Source organism: Coenobita brevimanus, chromosome 62, assembly GCF_032717465.1.
Source record: "Coenobita brevimanus isolate Jiangsu-jjx chromosome 62, ASM3271746v2, whole genome shotgun sequence".
Lineage (NCBI taxonomy): Eukaryota > Metazoa > Arthropoda > Malacostraca > Decapoda > Coenobitidae > Coenobita > Coenobita brevimanus.
This window is the reverse complement of record NC_137015.1, coordinates 11,182,074-11,199,069: the sequence shown is the minus strand read 5'-3', so window position 1 is coordinate 11,199,069 and position 16,996 is coordinate 11,182,074. Positions and strand designations below refer to the sequence as shown.

At 41.7% G+C, this 16,996-nt stretch overlaps 1 protein-coding gene across 1 annotated transcript in view; it reads left to right on the top strand.

Moving 5' to 3' along the window:
* LOC145404108 (pre-mRNA-splicing factor RBM22) overlaps nucleotides 1-12,350 on the top strand; it is a 61,875-nt gene extending 49,525 nt beyond the window's left edge. Inside the window, exons 3-4 of the mRNA XM_080275723.1 lie at nucleotides 10,598-10,712; nucleotides 11,015-12,350. Coding sequence (XP_080131849.1) covers nucleotides 10,598-10,712; nucleotides 11,015-12,202 — 1,303 coding nt within the window. The 3' untranslated portion in view covers nucleotides 12,203-12,350. The remainder of the gene's footprint in view (nucleotides 1-10,597; nucleotides 10,713-11,014) is intronic.
* Nucleotides 12,351-16,996: the final 4,646 nt, after the last annotated feature.

Genomic DNA, 16,996 nt, shown 5'->3' with positions numbered 1-16,996 from the left:
ATTTACAATTCCACTTGCACTGTTTTACTCAGTAAAAAGCTCATAGTCGCTCTCTATCAATTGCCAGCCCTTTACCTCTTTCCACACGAGGTTTAGTAGGGGGTAAAGGTCACAGGGCCCTTTGCATGGGGCTATAAAGCGGCAGAAGTTAGCAGGAGCAAATCAGACATACTCCCACTTTCAAAGACGACAGTGAACTGATAGTGGTGGCCTCCTGCCGCCTGGCTAGGGTAGGTGCAATACTACCAACTTCAGCCCTATGAGACCTGCTAATATATAGGACTGAAATGATTGGCAGGAAACCAAGACAATACATAATAAATTAGGTAGTTCCAGGTGAATGTAAATATCACTTAAGCTTCTCCCTTCCCTCCTTATATGTATATTTATTACGAAAAAAGATTATATGGCATATTTCAAGGGGAAATAAACAGCGAAAATTAGCGAACAAGTGCACGTGAGGTGTTGTCAGGTGATAATTAGCCAATTCCAGGTGTATGGCACTATCACTTACCTTATTTCTTTTTTGTATATATTATTTGGTATAAGAATAGGGCATAGGGCTTATTTCAATGGATGAAATCAGTGGAAAATTCCAGGTAATATTTACTTAGCGTAGAATACAGTGTGGTGGCCTGCAATAATTAGGTAGTTCCAGGTGAATGTAAATATCACTTAGGCTTCTCCCTTCCTTTCTTATATATATTTTTATCACGAAAATAGATTATACGGCATATTTCAAGGGGAAATAAACAGCGAAAATTAGCGAACGAGTGCACGTGAGGTGTTGTCAGGTGATAATTAGCCAATTCTAGGTGTATGGCACTCTCACTTACCTTATTTCTTTCTTGTATATATTATTTGGTATAAGAATAGGGCATAGGGCTTATTTCAATGGATGAAATCAGTGAAAAATTCCAGGTAAGATTTACTTAGCTTAGCACGGCCGGGCAGGCGAGAGGATAGGGTAATGGAGGGGAGGTAGGGAGGGGAGTCAAGAACGGGGAGAAATGGCTAAATTGTCAACAGTGGATGGGAGTACAGATGAGATTAGGAGTGCTGACTAGTGTTGGACATTGGCAGTACTGATAGATGATACAAGCCACCACTTCAAAGCCCGCGCGAATTCAAAATAACACAGAATCACAAAAGTGTTGCCCCACGATATGATCCCTTGCTCCCAAGCGTCACGAAAGTGATGCCCCGCGGTTAAGGGGTTAAGGAATTGTTGAACATAGAGGATGGAAGTGATGCGTGTATAAGTGGCCGAGGAATGGCTGGGAGAAGGAGGGAGGTGAGAAGACAGGAAGAAATCAGTAGGATAGAAGTTGTGGAAACAATGAAGAAAGTTAAATTGGGGAAAGCCCCAGGAATTGATGGAGTGTGTGGTGAAATGTTGAAGCATAGGGGAGAGATAGTAGTAGAATGGATGTGGAAGATGTGCAGATTGGCCTGGGAGGAAGGTACAGTTCCGGAGGATAGGAAGTCAGGTATAATTATTCCCTTGTACAAAGGAAAAGGGGAAAAAGAAGTGTGTGGTAATCATAGGGGCATTTGTCTTAGTATAATAGGAAAAGTGTATGGTAGGATACTAATTGACAGAGCCGTGGCTTAGTGGGTTAGAGCGCTCCGCTCTGACCGAAGGGTCGGAGGATCGAATCCACCCAAGGGTCATTGGAAGACATCAGGAAGGGCATCCGGTCATAAAATGCTACACGCTCCAGTTCAAAAGTCCTCTACCCAGAGGCAACGCCTTAGCCCTTCGGGGATACCTGGCTTAAAACCAAATTTTATATATTTTTTATTAGGGAAATAACAGAGGAATTAGTTGAAGAAGAACAGGGAGGCTTTAGGAAGGGAAGAGGTTGTGTAGATCAGATATTCATTCTTAGATCTTTAGTGGAAAAGTTTCTAGAGAAGGGAAAGAAGTTGTATGCAGCTTTCATGGATTTGGAGAAAGCATATGACAGGGTGGATAGGCAAGGATTGTGGAAAGTATTAAGAATATATGGAGTAGATGGGATGTTGTTGAATGCTGTGAAGAGTACTGTATGTATGATGGTGCTAATGCTGCAGTGCATGTGGATGGTGAACTGAGTGAATTTTTCTCTTTGAAGGTTGGGTTGAAACAGGGATGTGTCATGTCTCCATGGTTGTTCAATCTGTACATGAATGGGGTAATAAAAGAGGTACAAGGTAGGGTAGTGGATGTTGAAGTGGCCCTGGTGAGAGAGGGTAGTGTTTGGAAACTCCCTGTACTGTTGTTTGTAGATGATACTGTGCTGTTGAGTGAAGACAAAGGGGAGCTGCAAGGCTTGGTGGATGAGTTTGGGAGAGTATGTAAGAAACAGTATCTAAAGGTGAATGTAGGGAAGAGTAAAGTGATGGTCACTGAGAGAGGTGAAATCAGTGAATGTACAGCGAGGTTGGATGGTGAGGAATTGGAAAATGTGAGTGTGTTTAAGTACTTGGGTAGTGTGATGAGTAAGGATGGAGGTTTGGAGGGTGAAGTGCTTGATAGGGTACAGCAAGGAAGAAAGGTTGCTGGTTCCTTGAAAGCAGTGATAAGAAACCGGGAAGTGAGCATGGAAGTGAAACAGTTACTACATGACAGTATTGTGATACCAACTCTAACATACGGAAGTGAAGCTTGGACATTGTTGGAAGGGCACAAGTCGAGAGTGAGAGCAGTGGAAATGAGTTATTTAAGAGGAGCCTGTGGAGTCACATGGAGAGAGAGGCTGATGAATGAGGATATAAAGGAGCGTGTGGTGTGGATGTGGATGTGATAGGAAGCGTTAGGAGGAACACACTGAGGTGGTTTGGCCATGTGGAGAGGATGGAACGTGAGAGACTGACGAAGAGAGTGTATGTGAGTGAGGTGGAGGGGGGAGGCCGAGGATGAGATTGAGGGATGGGGTGGAGAGGTATATGAGAGAGGGAGGTGTGAGTTGGGAGCAGGGCGGTGAAATGGCGGGGGACAAGGCGATGTGGAGGCGATTTGTTTGTGGCCACCCCAAACGGGATTGAGGCGTCTGGCAATAGATGGATAGATAGTTCATTTGTACCGGTAGTAACAGAGGGTATAATTAGGATGTTTTATTCTGTTTGTTTAGTGTTTACTGTATTTCTTCAAGTTGTACAGGTATTTTTCATTTTCCAAATCTGTCAGATGTTGGCAAACATAAGATAACTAACCTCCGAAAGATGGGTGTCCACATGTTGTGACAGACGCTGAGGATGAGCATAATCGTCCAAATGTAAACAGAATTTTAAATATTTGTAAAAACATAATGAGTAACGCTAGAGTAAAAAATGAGGTACCATTGAAACGCGCATACCTTCAGGTCATCCATGAGATGGCATTGCAGATTATGTGAACTTTCACTAGATGTGCAGTGCTTTTAGAAGGAAGTGTACTAAAATCACTTTTTTTTTTTTTTTAACTCCCTTGACTGCTACCTGGAGCTTACCACACTGTGATTTTCTCATTATAATTACTATTTAGCATCCCACATACTATAAACATTCACTGTGTGATTACTGCGGTAGTTATATTTTACTGTATTGGCACTGCAATACTCGTTCCACACACTTGCAGTGAAATACATTTTCAGAACTATTTTATAACACTATTTTCCAATAAACTGGACACTCTGTATTATAATAAATGATGATAATATCACAGATCACGTCACTGTCATGTCACTGTTACTGCAATGTATTTATTCAACAGAGGCACTTATGGAGAATAATATATTTCCATCCATCCATCCATCCATCATCCAATCCTACGTTGCCCCATGAGGAGCGTAGGAGCCCTGGGCTAGGCAGTTGGTCCTGACATTTAAGATGAGAGTGACTAACCTCACTTATCCCTGAGTGGCATTACGTGAGCAATAAACCCCAACCACCCCATGGATATAAACCTTCACCGGCTCAATCCGATTGGAGCACAATAATTACTTACTAAACCACCAGGCGCCAAAATTTGGTTGTGTGGTTACCACCCAGGATAGTAAATAGTTTCCTGGTGTACAGGAAACCATTTGACTTGTCACTCAGTGTAGAGTCACCCATTGGCAGGAGGAAGAGGAAAGAATGAAGGAATGGAAGACAGAAGAGGGAGTGAAAAGTCACCCTCCCTCTTCTGTCTTCCATTCCTTCATTCTTTCCTCTTTCTTCTGCCTATGGGTGACTCTACACTGAGTGACAAGTCAAATGGTTTCATATATATATATATATATATATATACATATATATATATGTGTGTGTGTGTGTGTACGTGTATATATGAAAATATAATACAGGTATCACTAACACTAATTTACATCACTGTCATGTCTCTGTTACCACAGTGTACGGTATTTATTACATGTTGGGGAGGGTTTGTTTTTGTCATCCTTCTCCTCCGTAGAGCATGGGAAGCTGCCTCAATGCCTGCATTACTTTGAAATATGGTGGGACCGCATATGCGGACACCCGTCTCTTAAAGGTTAAATGCATTCGTGATAGCTGACTAGTGTAAAAGCCTTAATTTTGATCTCCCTCTTTATCTAGAAAGATGTTCTTATTAGTGTAATTGATGGTGACAACAGTTCATCATCATCATCATCATCATCATCTGGACCTCCTTTCCCACCCCAGGGCAGGGTGAGGGCTAGCACTGTCCAGACAGTCTAAGTTTGCCCAATTCATTGGGCCATGCTTCCATTCACTCATCATTCAAGCCCACAGAATCCTGACTCCATCAGATAGGCCAAAAAAAATTAAACCCCATTCTGTAGCTCCACCTATACCTGTCTGATAGAGTCAGTCCATATGCTGTCACGTTAACCACTAGGATGCACAATTCGATCGACGATACCAGTATGAAAATCTGTATTTGGAACAAATTTTTCGACTCCTTCAGAAGTAAAAAGTGTTATGCCCAAGGTTTAGAGCTTGAATTTACACACCTTATGCCACAAACCAGAGCATTTTAGACCAACTGGTTCATGAGCTATAGCCCGTCTGAAGTTGAAAAAAGGTAGCCTTCCAGGTGGGGCGACTCCAGTTTTTTCTGTGTGCTTTCACCCCATTCCTCCCTCATTCCTCCCTTCCCATGACCTTCCCCACTCACTCCTATCACCCCCCCCCTCTCTTCCCTCCCTCCCTCCTACCCCTGCTTCATTATTTCCAGCTTTTTTTTTCTTTTTTTTTTCCACAATAGCATGCAAAATAATTATGTCAGTGTTCCTCACTTACTCCCAACACCCTCCCCCCCTACACTTCTCCCCTCCTCACCTTCCCTTCCCCTGTCCCCTTCCCTCATAGCTGTGTACTGTAGCTGTCAAAATAAAAAAAAAATTGAGCAAAAGCATGCAAAATATTTTTCTTGGTGTTACTCACACACTCCAGCACCCACTCCCTTTCACCCCTCTTCCCTCACCCCTTCCCCCCATCCCCTCCCCTCAGAGCTGTCAAACCAAGTTGCTGTAAGAATATCAAGGGGAAAAAAAGTTAAAACATGGAAAATAATGGTAATGGTGTAAGAGAAAGACAAACATAAATACACAATTTATTATTATAAAAACAAACATTACTAACATTTACAGGAAACATTACGGTATACTGTATACACAGAGATTCATAAAAAAAATGAAAAAACTTACATTCTATGTTTCGTGCATCAGTGTATACAATTACACAAACAGTAATCTGGTATTGAATGAAAACACACGACATGAATAGTAACAGTGACGTATAACACTCTCAGCCATTGAGTTGTAAGCAGATGGCATACAGGCAAGTCCTGAACTTACAAGCTAATTGGGAGCAAGGATTTTGCTTTTTAGCCGAATTCTCGTTAAACGAAGTGAAGAACTTACAGGAAAAATAGGGTTAGGGATCAAGGCCTCCGAGCAACCTCCCTTAAAACTAGGAGTCACAATGGAATGCTTAGAAGACATCGTGATACAGTAATCTTGGGCATAGAAAAAAAGCACGCTTCAAGACCAACCTTGACTAGGCAAGCTTGGCTGTAAGAATGTTTATGAAGGTTAGGCGGGAAGAGGTGCGCAAAGCTAGCGTGCGACTCGTTTCTTAGCTAGCGGTTGTCCGCAGTGTTTACCTAGTGCGCTGGGTAAACACGGCAGACAGCTGTGGTGCAACCTCGTATCGATTCTTGTAAGTTGGGATTTGGGGGGATTTTACATGCTCGTTAAACAGGCGGGTAGTGCAAATTTCAAGACTTCGTATTTGCAAATTCTCGTTAAGTGGTTGCTTGTTAACCAGGACTTTCCTGTGCTACAGGGGGTGGGGAGAGGCCTGGAGATACGGGGGTATAGAGGTGGGAGACAGACACCACAGGACAAAGAGGACAGAGAGGGAGTTCAGGAATGTGGAGGGTGGGTAGGGGGGATATAACCCTCCCCAGGGAGACAGGGAAGGGGGAAAGGGAGAGGAACCATGGCGGCGTGATGGCGGATGGTGGGGGAAGGTGAGGGAGGGAGCAGGAGGCGAGGGAAGGGGAGAGGGAACAAAGATATTGAGATAGAGAAAGGCAGCGAGAGGGCAGTGGGGGAATCACCCCCCCCCCCCACACCATGGGTACGGGCCCGGATCCTCCCTCCTCCCTACTCAGGACTTAGTTCTCATTGGTTTGCATTGATATGTCACAATCAGGCCTAAGCCTAGTGTCCATAGTTTTTCCCAAAAGCTCCTCTATTGATCACATTCAGTATCTTGCGTAATCCTGAAAAAAGGATCAGTTGATCCTCTTAGCACTTTAAAGGTTAGAAAGGGGTGCCAAATCCCTGGTTATGCACTTCTCTGCACAAAATTCATCCAGCCAGCACGGTCTCTTGTCAGTCCCTTAACTTCACCAACTTCCATACATTTCTTCCTCACACACTCATCCACTATGTCCCTCCACCTTCTTCTTGGCCTACTTTGCCTCCTCCCTCCTTCAAATTCATTCAGATATACCTTTTTCACCACACTGTTGTCATCCATTCTCTCCTCATGACCAAAACACCTCAGTACAGTACACTCTCTTTGATTCTGGTGTCCACAGACTCCATCATGCCACATCATTCACATATCACATTATTCCGTATCGTATCTACTCTCTGTACTCCACATACATTCCTCAGCATCCACTGCTCATACTCTTGACTTTTCATTTTCATGCCACATTATAGTCTCACATCCGTATGTTAAAGTTGGCACTAACACTCCTTCATGTAAGCCTCGTGCAGTTGCAATACTCAAGCCTCTGTTTTTTATCAAAGCTTTCATAGCACCAGCTACTTTCCTTCCTTGTGCCACTCTACTTTCCACTGCTTAGCACATTTTCCTCTCATTTCTATCACTGCACCCAGGTATTTGAACTCTCTTACCGATAGACGTGTTTCCGGTTTTGGGTAAACATGGCTGGTGCACTCTGCCATGTACTTAGAAGCTTATGATATATGTATCTTTTGATTTACTTTATCAGTTGCACTGATCAAAACGCGATAAATTTAATTCTTTGCAACTGGAAGAAAGCAGCCACCACATCGACGATGACGTCAGTATTCATACTGCAGACTACGCTCCAATCTATCACACAAGACTTTACCAGTAACAGGAATAATAGCTGTCTAGATATTTACTGACTTGGCCATAGTAGATCCAAACTACCCTCTCCAGGTATGTTCTGAAGGAATGCTTCTCATGGTGTACCTGTTGGGTAAGTAAATTGCAGCGAAATCGACTAGAAGTAGCTAACAACTACATCATTCCCGAGTAGTGCTCGTACCTCATAAGGTTGAAAGTGTTTAATGTGTGGCGTACAAAATCAGTTGGACGAGGTTATATTGGTGTTATGCCCATGAATGTTTAATGTTTGACCTCTTCATTATTAGTTGTCTGAAAGAACAGATTCAGTGAGTGACTCTGAACTTGAAGCATATAGAAGTACCTTCAGGAGGGTACAACGAAATGCCAAATCGGTGGTCATTTATCGAATCAACACCAAATCGACACTTTTAATTGGTAAATGTTATAGATTTTATCACTGTATAGGTTTATACATGCCTACTGTAATTATCTGAAATCTTTGTATAAATGTTAATTTAACATGCAAATACATTTATTTTTACTGTAAATCAGTATTTTACCAAATAGAAGTCCGTCAAGGCGTGTTGGCGATCTAAAGTAGAAATACTCGTTAACCTTAGCTTGTTTTCACTCTGAATCCTAATATTCTGTTAATAGTTAAATTAAGCACAGTTTTTTTTTAACAGATTTCTGATAATTACCAGTAAGAGTGACAAGCCAAATGGTTTCCTGTAAGCCAAGAAACCATTTACATCGCTGGGTGGTAACCATATAACCAACCCATATGTGCTCCCTACGTGTCAACAAGTGGTTTGGTGGAGGGTTAGTGTCCCTCCCTGTAAAACCAATAATTCAAAGTCAAGTGGCCACCCCTTATGGGATTATGGCGTCTGGCAATAGATAGATAGAGAAGTGTGTATGAACCTATATGATGAAGAAAATAACATTTTCACAGCAGTAAAGACTGCATTCCAGCGCTGGGAACTTCCGACGAGCAGCCAGCCACCACTGCTTTTGTTTATTCCTATTGGCTGGTACACAGAGGAATAATTTTTCAGTTGTGCTTTTGTCTGTGCACTTCCACATTGGAATGAAACATTAATGATTATTCCTCGTCATTGGGCATTCTTGGAGGTCAGAAATAAGCACAGTGTATGCAGGCTAGACGTACATAAAATCAGTGATGCTGCCTCAGTGTGAGTAGTGACATCACGACCAATCAGAGGCTGTTTGAGTCACATGATTTTTTCAGCTACTTTATCTATTATTTTTTCATGTATCTGCACAATTTTTTTTGGAAAAAATGGTTGGCATAGTAATTTTCTATGTATTTTTTACCTATACAAATATCTTAACCCCCCAAAAAAAATTGGCTAGAAACTTGTCAGTTCCAGTCTCTCTCCATTCACTGTAACATCACACTGGGAGTCACCTTATTCTTTTCTACATTTACTCTCAAAGCACAATGCTCTCAGACATCTACAAAACTCTGCAGTAGTCTACCAAGCTCTTGTCCAGTTTTTTTTTTTTTTTTAAATAACAGAACGGAGGAAGGAAAAACAAATGGGGAAAAAAAAAAAATCCATACACCAGATTACTGGTGTCCTCTGTTCATAAAATATCTGTAACAGTTAGACTTGAACAGTTGTAGGTTGAAATTTGGAGGAAAACAACTCTGGGGAAGCGAGTTCCAGAGAGATGCAGTTCGGGGAATGAAAGAATTCTGATAGGCAGAAGTTCTGCAATATGGTTGAGTGACATTCCAGTCATGAGCGCTACCAGATGCCTGTGTAGCACGAGGGAAGGCATGGAGAGGTGGCATCATGGACGCAACTTCGTCTGAGCATTTGCCAAAAAAATATCTGTAAAATAATGCAAGGGAGGCAACATTCCTTCTTACTTGCAGGGGAGGTAGTTCATATGTAATGGCAGGGTTGTTAATGATTCTAACAGCTTTATTCTGAATTTTGTCTGGTTGTCTTAATACAACCTCTCCACAACCATTCCACAAGGGTGAGCAATATTCAAGCTGAGAGCACACATGATTCTTATAAATTATAGCTAACTGCTCATCGGCGAAGAAGTTACGGACTCTGTACAATAATCCAAGTTTCTTTGAGGCGGTTTTAGCAAGTGATCTGACATGAGAGGTCCAGCTGAGGGCACTGTTAAGTGAGACACCAAGATTTTCAATATTTTTGGAGATGGGAATATTAGTAGCACTGAAGATAATGTACGAATCTGGTAATATATGTCTATTTGTAAACTGTATATATTTAGTTTTACTAGCATTAAAAGAGACAAGGTTGTTTTGTCCCCATTCACTGATTGTAGATAGATCTTGATTTATGGAGATGGCTGTACTGAGTTGAGAGGTAGAGATATTAGACTTTGTAAATGGATGTCTGAGTGTGAATGAACTGTGTAGTGTTGAGTCATCTGCATATGAGTGAATGGGATTGTGAGTGACAGATAAGAGATCATTAATATGAACCAGAAATAGGGTTGGCGCCAGAACTGATCCCTGCGGCACGCCGGCGTTAATTGAGTGGAAATTCGAATATACATCATCTACTTTTACTCTTATTTGTCTGTCACTAAGATAAGAAGAAATCAAAGGAACAAAAGACGTTAGTCCATAGCAAGGGAGTCTGGACAGCAGGGAACGGTGCAAAGTAGCACTGTATCATCAGCATTCAACAAATTTATGATGTTCCGTCCATCACCATTCATTACCAACGCCATCTCTCTCTCTCTCTCTCTCTCTCTCTCTCTCTCTCTCTCTCTCTTTCCATTACTCGTGTTTTTACTTCTCTCATCACCCCATCCATATATATACAGTATATTGAACTACCATGGGACATCACACAACCTTGTTGCACCACAGTTCACTGTAAATTATTATCAGTCCAGTACTGTACAACCTAAAGCAAACCTTGTATTATGAGAAAGTACCTGTATTGTGTACAGTATCTAACTTAATAGAACCCTAAGACTATTATTTGCTTTAAAGGTGTCCTGGGGCACGGATGAGATTCAAGAAGACTGAGGTGTGCCAAACATGTGCTAAGATCAAGAATGTTTGTCAGACTTGCCTCCTGGACCTTGAATATGGTTTGCCTACCCAGGTCAGTTTTTGTCATCTCTGTAATTTCTGTATGACTGATAGGAATAGTGGACTGAATAGAGAGGCTGCCAGAAGTCAAGCAGTAAGGAGAGCCACCATTAGTTGACCAAGGCAGACACATGCAAGCACGTTGGAGCCTTTATAGTTGAATGAATGAATGTTATGATATAGCTACATTTGTTTCTGTTTACTTGCACTGTGTATAGTGTACCATCTCAGAATTTATATGTTTCAAACAAAGTAGCTAGAGAAGCTATGAGCAGGTTAGTTTTAAAATCTTATAATTTGATTGCCTTTTTCCAGGTGAGAGACTCTGCCTTAAACTTGGCAGATGATATGCCTAAAAGTGAGGTCAACAAGGAGTTTTACATCCAGAACATGGAAAAACAGATGGCTGCTACATCGGATGGCAGCACACCAGGAGGGGCACTGGGGAAGACCAAGACCCACTCTGAGATGCTCCTGCGTCTAGCCCGTACTACACCATACTACAAGCGTAACAGACCACACATCTGCTCATTCTGGGTCAAAGGCGAGTGTAAGAGAGGAGAGGAATGTCCTTATCGTCATGAGAAACCAACAGACCCTGATGACCCCTTAGCAGACCAGAATATCAAAGACCGATATTATGGAGTGAATGACCCTGTGGCTGACAAGCTCCTGAAGAGAGCAGCTGCCATGCCCAGGCTGGAACCACCAGAGGATAAATCCATCTCTACTCTATATGTCGGTAATTTGGGTGATAGAATTGGTGAGAAAGAACTGCGAGATCATTTTTACCAGTATGGTGAACTGCGCAGTGTCAATGTTGTGGCCAAGCAGCAATATGCATTTGTCCAGTTTACTTCACGTTCGGCCGCTGAATTAGCTGCTGAGCGTACCTTTAATAAACTCATCATCCAAGGTCGACGACTCAATATCAAATGGGGGCGGTCACAGGCAAGGCAAGGGGGACTTGGGGGAGGGGGTCTGGAGGAAGGGGAAGGGGAAGATGCTGCTCCACCAGCCTTGGAACCTGTACCAGGCTTGCCTACCCTACCTCCTCCACCAGAAGAACTCCACAACAACTTCTTCAATCTCCCTTCCACTGCTGCCAGTATCCCTCTTCCTCCTGGTCAGGGTCCCCCCACTTCTGGAGCTCCTACCATCCGTCCCCCAATGCCACCTGGACAGGCTCCTGCTCGTCCCCCTGCACCCCCTCCTGGTAGCCTGCCAGGGGGACCTCCTCCAATCGGTACCCCCTTAGGCCCCCGACCACCTGGTGTTCCTCCTGCTCCCCCAGGTCACTTACCTCCACTGCAGCCTCCTCCATTTTTCCCCCCTCATTTGCGTGCTCCTCTACGTCCCCCACCAGGTGTGCGCCCACCAGCTTACTTTCCCCAGCCTCCTCCCATCCCAGGAGTTGGACCACCACCCCCTCTCACTCATGGAATTATTCACTATCCATCTCAGGATCCTACTCAGATGGGGGCTAATCCAGACAAGAAATAGTCATCTGTCAGAGCTTTTATTGGACTCTTCTAGAAAAAGATTTATGCTGAAGGTTGATGGTAGTCATATTAGTTAACTACTTGGTGCCAGACATCTAATTCCAGAGGTCATTTAGGGTTACCATGACAAAAATGCCCCAGGCCCCTCTATATCCCACCCCATTCACCCCAGGCTAAACTACTGTCTTTCATATACTCTTCTGCTTTATCCTTCCATGTTATTTTTGGGGTCATTCTCTTCTCATTCAGTCAGCATCTTATGTTTTTTGTCAGTATTCAGTTCCTCTTGTTTTCCATGTGCCCATATCACTTCAGAGCATTCCTCTTAATTCTTCAAGGACAAGGTGCTTCCTTCAGCTGCAAGTAACTAGTTTGATTAGTCAGGGGGGGAAAAAAAAAAAAAAAAAGAGCAAAATTGTTCATTTTTCATAATAATTATGATTTTTTTTTATTCACACTGATATGTAGAATACTGGAATGAGTTTAATGTGAGAAGGAGAATGGTAAAAGCCATGTTTCTTGCCATTTATGGTTTAGATATAATCATACTGTGGGGGTGGGGGAAATGAGTTTTTCAGATTGGTTCCACAGTTCCTGAATTGAAATTTGTTTTGACTGTCTACTTAACCCCTTTAGCCAGTTGATATATATATATACAGGTATATATATATATATATATATCCATCCATCTATCCATCATTCAATCCTACATTGCCCCATGAGGAGCGTAGGAGCCCGGGGCTAGGCAGTTGGTCCCGACATTTAAGATGAGAGTGAAAATATATATATATATATATATATATATATATATATATATATATATATAGAGTAGAACCTCTCTCATTCGGACTATATGGAGGGAAGGGTTGCCCGAATTAGCAGATTGTCCGGACCATCAGGGTAATCTCCAGTTCATACCAAAAACTATCTACATATGGTATGTTTGTTAATTATTAACATAGGTGGCATATGTTAACCCTACGTAATTGCAAAAGATGAAAGGATATTAAAATAACCAAACTAATCATGTACAATAGTTTTGTATTGCATAATTTACAGGTAAGGCCATGACAAGAAACTAGCCTACATTTTAAATTGTAGTAAGTGACTAAGGCCCATGTAGGCAAAAAAATAAATCAATTAATTAACTGTAACATTTGGAATAAAAATAAAACTTATGTAGACAAAAAATACATTGTCATCTTTGGCATATTAATAACGCCCATATGGGCAAGAAGCTAATGTTTGATGTACAAGTAAAGCACATTTAAGTACAAAAAATAACCTACAGTAATCATTAAACACTGCAGAATATTCTGACCCATTTTTGTGTAAGGAAACTCCTCCTTTTAACACCTTTATTCATTGCAGAAGCTACACTTGCATTAAGGGGCATGGTAAGGAGGATTAACTTTTGAAATACAGCATAAAAATATAAATGGTTGGTGAACTAGATGATGGAACGAATGCTAGCGTGTGTTTAAACAGGCGCCCATGTTGCGACCTAGTGTGATCCGAGACTAAACGAATGACGATCGCTTTCTGCGCTGATACTGAAAATGACTTTAGAATTACTTTCAACATATTTTTGGAGCTTATTATTTTTAAATTTCGTCCGAATTAACAGAAATCCGGATCAAAGGGGTCCGGACCAGAGGTTCTACTGTATATATATATATATATATATATATATATATATATATATATATATATATATATATATATATATATATATATATATATATATATATATATATATATATATATATATATATATATATATATACAAATATATATATATATATATATATATATATATATATATATACTTGTATATACAAATGTGTATATATATATATATATATATATATACGGTAAACCGTCATTATACGGTGCCTCTTTGTACGATATTTCGCTTATACAATGTCAGAATTTTAGTACCCTATGCCCACTATACAATGGGAATGATTTGCAACAACGATGGATCATCTGCGGCTCAGTGAACAGCGAATGTGCAAACGCAACAAAAACGTCCTCACACTGTCGGCATTAGACCACACACACTTGTCCACTGGTCCAGCCTCATTAGCTAGCCCTGCCCAGCCAGGCAGTTCTGACATTGATGAGTGAGGGCTGTGAGTCCCTGTGACTGTGAGGCCGAGTCGGGACAATTCGCCGTCAGGACGATTCCCTATCACTTATTTACGTATCAGTTTATTTAGCAAGTACACTAGTTTTTTAATTATGTAAGTTATAAAAGTGATGGTGGTTTATTGTTTATATAGTAAATGTAAAATATGGCATCAAATCATGGGCATTAAATGAAAAATAATAATATATTGAAACGTGAATCAGCTGATTTATGATTGATTCTTCATCTTAGCATAAGGCTACATACGAGACATTGGCATTTATATTAATGCCTAATTACCTTAAGTGAATGATCGACATACTTTGGAATTATACAAATATTCTTCATGTTACGTCTATATAAATGTTTCGGGATATTTCGCCATCAAGTCAATTTGCCATCACAACAATAACAAGACAATTCGCCATCGGGACTTTTCGTCATCAGGATGATTCCCTGTCGTTTATTTTCATATAAGTTTATTTAGGAAGTACACTAGTTTTTTAGTACTGTACTTGTACCTCTTCAGAGTCATTTTAAAATATACCCAGGATGTTGTAGTACCAATGGAAATTAATGAAAACAGCTGTGGGTGATGCAAGAACATAATTCAGAGTCAACTACAGCAAGGTAGAAACAAGTTAAATATTGTCTAAAAGTGCAACTTACAAATGATATCCAAAGCCAGTGCTATTGAATGAAAATAGACTTTGATAGATCCCCCTGAGAATTAGTTATTAAAGTATCAGTTAATCAGTAATAAGTATGTTTATAGAATGACGGGGAATTGTCCTGACGGGGAACGTCCGTATTATGATGATGAATTGTCGACTTCATGGCGAATTGTCTAGGAACCACATAAACAACCGTTGCTTGCTTCAGTAAAGGTAAGATCTACTGTATACTGTAGTTTTCATGCTTTTTTCTCTTTATTCACTATTAATGTGTTACTTTAAATGTTTAAACATAAGGATATTTCATGTATGTGAGTGCTAAGGTGTGTGTATGTGAGAGTTTAGGCACGTCTGGGAACGTATCCCCATTGACTCCATGTTATAATGGGATTGCTATACGATGGATTGCTTTACGATGGGGTTTTCAGGACGGAACCCCATCGTATAATGAAGGTATACTGTATATATATATATATATATATACTGTAATCACTCTAATATCCGGACACCCAATATCCGAACATCCCTACTAACCAGACATAATCGTCCCGGGATCCAATATTCTCAAAATGGTTCGAAAACCCCAAAAAATTAAAAAAAAAAAAAAAACGAATTTTTCCCGCCCGTAATTTGAACTTGCCGCGCACAGCGCAGGAGAGCATTGTTGTGGCGCGTCATTACTCCGACGTCCAATAGAGCGCCGCTGCATCCTCCCCACTTTCCGCCTGTCTCTCGCCGCGAGTGCACGCTCGTCGTTATGGCTGCCCACGTGATTGCTTTTGTGGTGGTGCCTTACCTGCTGCAGGCACTCCTGCTGCTCTCGGGCCTCCTCTTAGTGTGTGTGATGATGGCCCCGCCACCTGAGAAAAGGAAGAGAGTGGTGTTGACTCTGGAGAAGAAACGGGAGATATTGGAGAAAGTAGATGCGGGGTGGTCTTCTTCCCGCATTCTCCGCGAGTTTAACCTGGCCCGGTCTACTTCGTTCGATATTAAGAGATCCCGAGACAAACTCATGCAGTACACGGCTGACTTCTCGTCGAGAAGCAAACACACCGTGGAAAGGAAGGTGATGTTTACCCCCAAGTTTGCAGAAATCGACCAATCCACGTTGATTTGGTATTGACAACAACATGCTGCTGGTGTGATGGTACGTGGAACGGAGCTGAAAGCAGGGAGATGGGGCCCTTGGGACTCGTGGAGGAAGTGCGTGCTTTCAGGCAGCACATCATCAATCGTCAGAATCATCGGTCATTGCGTCAATCAACCATTGACAGTTTTTTCAGGCCCGTGACCCCCACTGTGCCCAGCCGTGGCTCCACTCCGTTGCCTCCCCAAGACAGGCCCTCATGCTCCGAGCCACAGCCCAGCACATCAGCCACTGTGGAGTCACCGCTCGACATGAGTTTGTGGCTGTCTTCAGAGTCGTCTGCAGTGGGTACGCCATCACCATGACCCAGCGATGCACCCCTAGGTCACCTGCCAGTGATACTCTCAGACTCTGACAGTGAATAAACAGCAAGAACTTCTCCACTAGACCACACGGGAAATTAGAGTGTTGTGCAGTGAAAAAAACAGTGTGTTGTGTTAAGGATTTACAGTTGTGAGAGAAAAGACTCAATTGAAACAAAATTTAACGTAAATAGACTTGTTTGTTTTGGCTTTGGAAAATTATTAGAAGAATGGGAAAAGTTAAAGTGCAACACTTAGTAAGTTACAGTGGAGCATTAGTTAGACAAGAGTGCGCACTGTGAAGAGAACGAACTTCTGTGTGCGATTGACTAAGTTCAGTGCAAGACTTCAGGAATCCTTCTTACTGTCAGAGTCCGAGAGGAGGTGGTTATTCATCGAGGTGGCCATGGACTTGCTGTAAGTAGGCAGAATGTTTCGTACTGTACTTTTTTCCATACCACACTTACCTCATTTCACTCTTTAATGCCCTTTATTGGTGTGAATAGGGTGTTAGGAGCTATGCATGTACAGTAGGAAGGTG